Raw genomic sequence first — 8,032 nt, forward strand, 5'->3', positions numbered from 1 at the left:
AACAAATAAACTGATACATAACAGCACAGTTGTACCTCTGTAAGAATATTGTCTGTATCTAGTATACTGGAACTATCTTTATTATTGATTTGCCCCATGATAAACCCCTGACTGCGTGTCTTCCCTCGTGTGCGCCTGTGTTTTTGTTGTTGAACTCCACCTCCCAGAATCCTCGATAACAAAACGGAAGGTGACGTGTTTTCGCTACGTGTCAGGAAGTTGTTTCTAGTCAACATGGCGGCGCAGCAGGGAGATGTTGATGAACTCTTCGATGTAAAAAACGCTTATTACATCGGCAGTTATCAACAATGTATTAACGAGGCTCAGAAGGTGAAGGTAGGTAACGCATGTCAACAGCCGAATGTTTGAGAAATGCGTTGCTTTGTCCATTTTGTGCTTCTCTGGTTCACAGCAGCCAATAGTTCGTTCGCGAGCAACGGTGCTAAATATTTTGGCTAATATGTCTCTCGCTCGATACTTAGCTGCAGTTTGTGTTTTGTCTTTGAAGCCGTCGTCGCCAGAGAAGGAGACCGAAAGGGACATGTTTTTGTACAGAGCCTACATTGCCCAGGTAAGCCTAATTTTTTCAAGCAGAAATCTTATGTATCACGCTGTGCTCATTTACTTATCATTAGCCGAGAGTTTCTATTCATTTTCACTGTCACATATTAATATGTGCTTATACTGACCTGTTGTGTTCCGTGTTACTGCAGAGAAAGTATGGTGTTGTCCTGGATGACATCAAGGCCAATTCTCCAGCTGAGCTTCAGGCCGTCAGGATGTTTGCTGAGTATCTGTCCAGTGAAAGCAAAAGGTAAGAACTAGCATTTGAAGTTTAGTTCAACATGGAGCTGAACATTATGGTGAAAATATGTGCTCTATTAGTATACTCTGCAGACAGTCAACATCAATACATTGCATCATAATTTGAGCAGAAGAATCTTTCAGTCACTATCACAATTAAACTAAGCACCAGGCAATACATGCAGTCAGATTTGTAATCACATTTGAATGCACAGTTTTGAGACCGTGTTTTCAGAGCAGAGACTTTACCACTAAGACAGTCATATTGGATGTGGGGATCTCAAGCATCCATCAAAACCTAATTCTCCACACAGTACTGATGAAGACCTAGTGTTTGATGACACACAAACACACTCAGACAGACACACACAGAGTCAATAGTGTTCCAGTGTCTGTGAGTCTGTGTCAATAGTGTGCGGTGCTGCCACACCGCACACTATTGACACAGACTCACAGACACTCACAGACACACACACACACACACTCACACAGACTCACAAAGACGCACAGTAGCACAATAACTCACACAGACACACAATAGCACGATAACACACACAGGCGGTAGCGCAATGCACCACTCTTGCGATATCCTGCAGGGGAATTGTCTAGTTTTTCTTCCAAATTTTTGCTGTTGTTAGCATACAACACTATTTGAGGGACTTGCACCTTGAGATGTCTACAAGGGACTTTGAATTGTGGTGATTGTCACAGTTTCATGCAAAATATACTGTTTGAAACTTGGTGGTTATCACAGGGATACTATTGTTGCTGATCTTGACAAGAAGATGGCTAAGAGTGTTGATGCTGCCAACACCACTTTCCTCCTCATGGCTGCCTCCATCTACTACCATGAGATGAACACTGATGCTGCTCTCAGGACTCTGCACCAAGGAGAAAGCCTGGAGTGGTAAGAAGAGATCAAGATTTTACTTTACAAGGTCTCAGCAGGATCTTGTATGTGATTCAAACTGATTTGAAATGAATACAGTTTATGAGTAAAGAAAATAAAGTCTGTTACCTTCTGCAAAGTACAAGCTACTTCCATTGGAATTGTAACACAATAACAGAGCAAATTTAGTTTACCGCACATTTTTGTGGTAAAACACAAAGAATTTAGTAAATTCTAGTTTCAGCTGCCACATCTGGTCTGCATTATTCCACAAACTCTCTGAGTTTATGAGTTTGCCTTCATTTTGAAGACACGAGCATGAAAGTGAGCAAACTGACCTAATCATTTGTTTATTTTTTCAGCATGGCCATGACCATTCAGGTGTTGCTGAGTCTGGATCGTGTTGATCTGGCGAGGTACGGCTAAGCACATAAACAGTGGATGATTTGCATTGAATTGTTTGGTCAGCTTTGTTATGTGAAGGCTCATGGAAAGCATCCAGGTGCTTTTTGAATGTGTTTAGTGATGTCATGCGGAAGTGGATGTATTCTTCATTGTAAACTCTTATAAAAATCACAGTATGTATGGTTAAGTCTGGACCTATATAGTAAAAAGAGACTTTTCACACACAAAAGCATGTACTTTATGATTGAATTTGGGCTCTGTTCATCTCTTAATGATGACTTTACTCTCTTTGTCCTTGATAGGAAAGAGCTGAAGAAGATGCAGGAGCAGGATGAGGATGCTACTCTAACCCAGCTGGCCACAGCCTGGGTTAATATTTCTGTGGTGAGAAGACGAGCATTCATTCATTTGTATAACATCACTAAGATTTATAGTTGATTTATGAAAAATTTTATATCATGAATAATTTTTAAACCCTCCAGACATAACAGAGCTCAACCGATAAATCAGCCAGCGAGTTTATCAATGGATATTGGCTTATCACAGATATATCGGTATCTGCGTATATGTTGTCCTATATGTGCTGATATGACAACTTTTTTTTTTTGGATGGAACATAATGAAGAAAATGATGCTTGGGGCCATTTAGAAATGGTGTCATCACACAGTTTGTCCAGCAGAGTCTGCTCTGACTCCACTGTTTACAATAGTCTCAGCACTGTCTGCAGCACATGTGGCAGAGTAAGTATCACAGCTGAGAAGATGGTGGTGCAGAGTCGAGCGGTGTTCTCACTCTAAGTTGCTTAGTAGTTTGTGAAATGCATCGCTGGAAAGTTAATGAACAATGACCCTATAATTTTCCCTTTTCAAAATCACTCTGACACATATGTATTGGTTGGGCTCTAGTACATAATGGGGTAAATTGCATAATATGCAGTATATAGGTATAGAAAGGTATGGCCAGTGTAAGAACGACTGTGTTCCTTTGAAACTGCTCATATTGATAACTACAGTGCTTCCAGCTCTTGAGGAGCAGTGGGTACCCCTAACACCATTAAACAACAAAGCAATCAAACAGCTGGGATTTATGCACTTTTCAGCATGGTCACTGACTAACACTCAGATTCTGTTTCTTCTTGCCTACACTTTATTGCATTCTGCTTGTTGTTTCAGGGTGGAGAGAAGCTGCAGGATGCCTACTACATTTTCCAAGAGATGTCAGACAAGTACTCATCTACACTGCTGCTCCTCAATGGGCAGGCGGCCTGTTACATGGCTCAGAATAAGTGGGAGGAGGCTGAGGGAGTGCTACAGGAGGCACTTGATAAGGTTAGATGACAGCTGAGTCTCTATTGTTATGCCTTTCTTCTCTTAAATGTTAACCGACACACTGAACATGCTGTGGTGTAAATACACGGGCACTTGTTTATTCAGTTAAAGCTCTTAATGGCTTGTTGCAGAGGCTGGTATTAGATTCATACTTGTCATGATTAAGTGGCTGATAAACAGAGGACTTGTGCCAGAGATGCTTTGTTATATGAATGCGCGGTTGAACCTCATTTCAAGATGCATTTAAAATGGTTTTGAATGGAGTAAGCAAATGTTAAAGAGAGAGTATTATGGAAAACAAAAAGTGTCAAGTTTTAGGGAGAATTGTTAAAAATGTTATACAAGCTAACTTTGTTACTCAGTTTGATATCACAACTTGAAAATGATGATGATAATGATTTAATATGAAGCTTTTTTGAGTGGGTTCTACTCATTTAGTTAGTGCTTCTAATACCATTAACACTTCAGGTCCAACATCAACAAGTCTCAGAAATAAGACCAAATGTTTCCTGTTTGGTGGATGTTTCCACCAACAACATTATGTACACTGCCTGCATTGTAACAGCAGATGGCATTATAAGATTTCACCAATGTGCACAGTTCACAATATCCAAGTAATTATTTGAGTAATTATTTTGGTTGTGGTGTTTGATTTTCATGAAATGGCTTAAAACTTAAGTGAAACGTTTATCTGCTTGTGTGAGCTTCCTGTTTTTTTTGGAATACCCTGTGTCTGTTATCCAGGTAACTTTGATTAACTTAGTAATCCTTCTTCATGAGTTAGACCCCAGGTTCGTGATGTCTTGAGTGGGAGTCATACAACAGCATTAACCAGTTAAAGTTTTACAAAGTAATGGTTATCCATTTATGTTGTCTCTCACTAAAGACACAGAACATAGCAGGAATGTAATGTGACTGTACATCAACAATGTCAGTGCTCGTGTTCTGCTTACAGCTAAACCAGACAAATGGTATTATGGTGACAAATGGAGCAAATAAACACAAACGTTATAGTGTTTTACTCCTCTTCAACTTTCATGGCAGATCAGACTGGATCACTGCACAAAAGCTACCAGCAACACCACCTAAGCTCATGTCATTCAGCTGTTTACCTCAGAAAGAGAACTGAACCATGCTAAACAGAATGTACGATTTTCTGTCAGATGAACAGTTTCCACTTGTTCATCTCACTTAGTGAGAATACGCCTCTCACTTTCTAGTCATCTCTGTCTTTCTGTCTTCCCCTTTTTAGGACAGCAGCCACCCTGAGACGCTGATCAACCTCATAGTGCTGACTCAGCACCTGGGCAAAGCTCCTGAGGTGAGACTTTGGACACAAAGCAGTTAATGAGGGCACTGCTTTAACAGCCATCTGTTTTGCAGTTTCCTATAGACAAGCTCACCCTTGTTCAAAGAGGTCTTGAAAAAAATCTTTGTCCGCTAACACTGCGCTTATGACTGCAAGATTCACTTCTGGGTGATTTTATGCACTGGTCTTGATTAAACCAGGCAAACACATTCAAGCATACAATTTCTTGATTGCATTTTTCTTCTGTCATAGAAAAAGTCCTCTCAGCATATTTACTGGTTTAGTGCTGTGTGCAAGTTATACACCCTGGAACTCAGAGTTCACGAGATAAAGACTCAATTATCTTCCTTAAGTTTGATGGACTTGATAGTAATGCAATATAATGCTGACCATTGACTCAAAGCCATCATTAAAAAGTTTCCAACTGTGATAACCACTGATTAGCACGTCTCACTCAAGGTTAACTGGAATTGTGTAGACAGTTTTTTACAAACACGCCTAATCCTCTGGTATGGTAGAAAAGAGTAACTTTTGAATAAATCTAATTGAAGCAGTGTTAAGGTTTCCCAGTCCCTTTCATAAATGGCTTCTTGACAATAATAGCAGTAGAGATATTGTTAATTGTCTTCGCCTGCTGCTTCTGTGCTCGGTGAGTGGAATAGCGTTTTGTTCTCCGTCTCCACTCGCTCTCATCATTACGCAAATCAAGTTCTAAAATCTCACACAAGAACAAAGCTACGTGAACTTTTGAACACAGATGTACAAAGATCAGCAATATTTGAAGTACATCCTGGCCTTGTTTGATCATATTTGATTGACAGTGACATTCCAACAGACACAAACAACCCTGCAACCCAACCTCACTCACTTCAGAATGGTGAGAAGAGCACAGACAACAGTACAAATGCTGCTGTCTGTTTTGTGTGAGAAAAACTAAAGACACACAAAACCGTTATAGTTACTGCAGAAAAGTGTGTTTTCAGGCCCCGAAAAACAGGTTTTGATGTTGACAAGCTTTCATAACATTTACTTTGTTCTACAGTTGTTTAAAATGCCCCGAAAACCTGTTTTTCAGAGTATTTAAAGCTGCATGTTGGTGGCTTTTTTGACGGTCATTTACTGTTGCCACTTTTGAACAGTCATGTGATCTGTTTGCTTCTGTCCTCAGGTAACCAACCGGTACCTCTCTCAGCTGAAAGATGCACACAAAGCCCACCCATTCCTCAAGGACTACTTAGCCAAGGTAACTTGCTTGTGTCAGGATGTGTTATTCAGTTCTCTTCGCGCTGAAATTGTGGTAGACTTTCCTAATTGCTATCTTTACACCATCCGTTCATGACTGCTGTGCAGCCGTACTGCCATGATTGCATTGAAAGAGAAGATTGACTATTGAAAACAACATCAAAACAAATGTTCCCAAGTCAACACATACATGAGGAAAAAATCAGGCATACCTCTGACCTGTGGCCAGGGCTATTTGGGTTTACACAGTCGTTGACAAGCCTTCATAACCTTTATTCTGTTATAATTTTATAACCTGGCTTGGTTGTTTTGATGGTCAGGCAGCAGGAGACCTTGGAGCCAGTCCAATGAGAGCATTGAACTGTGAATCTTTAGCCTTTGTCACACACTGTGTCGAAGTTGGACAAGTGTGCAGATGTATATAAGCATGCTAAAACTGGGTTATACAGTTCAATTCAATTTTATTTATATATTGTCTTCCACAATCAAAATTGTGTCAAAGCGCTTTACAGAGACCCAGAGCTTGACCCCAGAGCAAGCACTTAAGGTTATGCTATTACCAAACAAATCATGCGATGCACAGCTGTTCCTATAGTCAGATGTTTTTCCTAGTGTTCAACTGTGTTCTGCTCTTTGTTTTTCTCCAGGAGAATGAGTTTGACAGACTAGTGATTCAGTACGCTCCCACTGCTACAGCATAATCTGCTTCTGCTGAGATGCCTCAACAATGGACTTAAACAGCCTCTCTGTCTCTCCCAAACATATACCTATATTTGTTTTGATATTTTTACTGGTAAGAAAAAAAATATGCTTAAATGAAACTTTGTCTGTATTATTTAAACCAGACTAGAGATCATCATTTCACTTGGTGATAGATGAAACATGTCTACTTTGGTATCCATTCTTTAGAAATTTGCATTTCTGTTATGGAAATCAACACATCTGTTTAATGTAAGCATTCCTTTGAAATGATAATAAATGTTTAATACGTGTGATGTGTTTGAAGTGTGCTTCTGTGAACAAACAGAAGTGCTGTACACCCAGGCACTGTGAATTTAACTCAAGGCTGGATTTTCAATTGGGCAAAGCAGGCAACTGTTCAAGGACCCCAGATCCACAGGGCCCCCAAAAAGCTTCAGGCTCACTCCATATCATTTAGGTCCACATAATTTGCTTACTCACAAATTTTTACCACTGAAGTAGAATACACTTTCTGGTCTTGAAGAGGCACTCTGTGTCAAAATCTAGTCTTAATCTTTCAGATTATATTCAGTCAGAATATAATATTTGTCAGGTAATTAACACAGAAAACCTTAGTATTAACCCACCACAGGAGAACTGTAAGACTGCAATCAACAATTATTTTCACTGTTAGTATGTCTGATAGTTGTTTTCTGTAATAATACATTGGTTGTTCTGTGTATAAAATAACACGAAATTGTGAAAATGTCCATAATTATTCACTGAAGTTCCAACAGAGCATATTCTAATGATTATTTGTAAATTTATTGTGCAATAGTAATTATAACAGGTCACTCTTCCTCAATATTGTAGCCTTGTCATGAAGACATAATTTGTGTGTTTGTCACTCAGAAAAGATAAGACACAGCTTTATTATTCCCACAATGGGGGCATAAAAATAGGGGAAATATCAGATATTAAACTGATTCACCGAGAGGTGAAAAACCTCAGACCTGGTTGTATTATTTTATCAAAGAAGTACCGTAAGGCTCCAACCAACAGTTATTTTCATTATCAATGCATCTGGCTGTTATTTTCTTTACTAATCGATTGTTTTGCACATTTTTTTTTGCCCCATAATTTAACCCAAAGAAATGCAATGATAGATATGTACGGTGATGCTTTCAGTGCTGTCTAACACATTTGCATGATGTTATGTTGCAGTGGTGTTCGGTGTTGGTCTGCACTGTCTCTTTAAGCCATCCTTTTCAGTCCTCAGCAGGGGGTTCAAACAGAAGATAGCGGTCCTAATTACGTCACGCCCCCTCGCCGTTTTTTTTTCTCCTTTTCGCATAAACGTGCGTTGTCCCCGT

At 39.6% G+C, this 8,032-nt stretch overlaps 1 protein-coding gene across 1 annotated transcript; it reads left to right on the top strand.

Moving 5' to 3' along the window:
• The first annotated feature begins 216 nt into the window (after window positions 1-216).
• On the top strand, window positions 217-6,970 carry cope (COPI coat complex subunit epsilon). Its single transcript, XM_041041239.1, has 10 exons — window positions 217-336; window positions 509-571; window positions 714-814; window positions 1,559-1,711; window positions 2,056-2,109; window positions 2,401-2,482; window positions 3,272-3,427; window positions 4,680-4,748; window positions 5,905-5,979; window positions 6,626-6,970. Exons 1-10 carry the CDS (start codon window positions 235-237, stop codon window positions 6,677-6,679), a joined length of 909 nt encoding a protein of 302 aa, XP_040897173.1. The 5' UTR covers window positions 217-234; the 3' UTR covers window positions 6,680-6,970.
• Window positions 6,971-8,032: the final 1,062 nt, after the last annotated feature.

The sequence above is a fragment of the Toxotes jaculatrix genome, chromosome 6 (genome assembly GCF_017976425.1).
Source record: "Toxotes jaculatrix isolate fToxJac2 chromosome 6, fToxJac2.pri, whole genome shotgun sequence".
NCBI lineage: Eukaryota > Metazoa > Chordata > Actinopteri > Toxotidae > Toxotes > Toxotes jaculatrix.

What these genes read in the sequence shown, in the direction of transcription:
- cope (XM_041041239.1), top strand. Translation starts at nt 235, where the DNA reads ATGGCGGCGCAGCAGGGAGATGTTGATGAACTCTTCGATGTAAAAAAC. An exon ending in CTGTCCAGTGAAAGCAAAAG is followed by an intron (nt 815 to 1,558) that starts GTAAGAACTAGC and finishes TGGTTATCACAG; the next exon opens with GGATACTATTGTTGCTGATC. An exon ending in ACCTGGGCAAAGCTCCTGAG is followed by an intron (nt 4,749 to 5,904) that starts GTGAGACTTTGG and finishes TTCTGTCCTCAG; the next exon opens with GTAACCAACCGGTACCTCTC.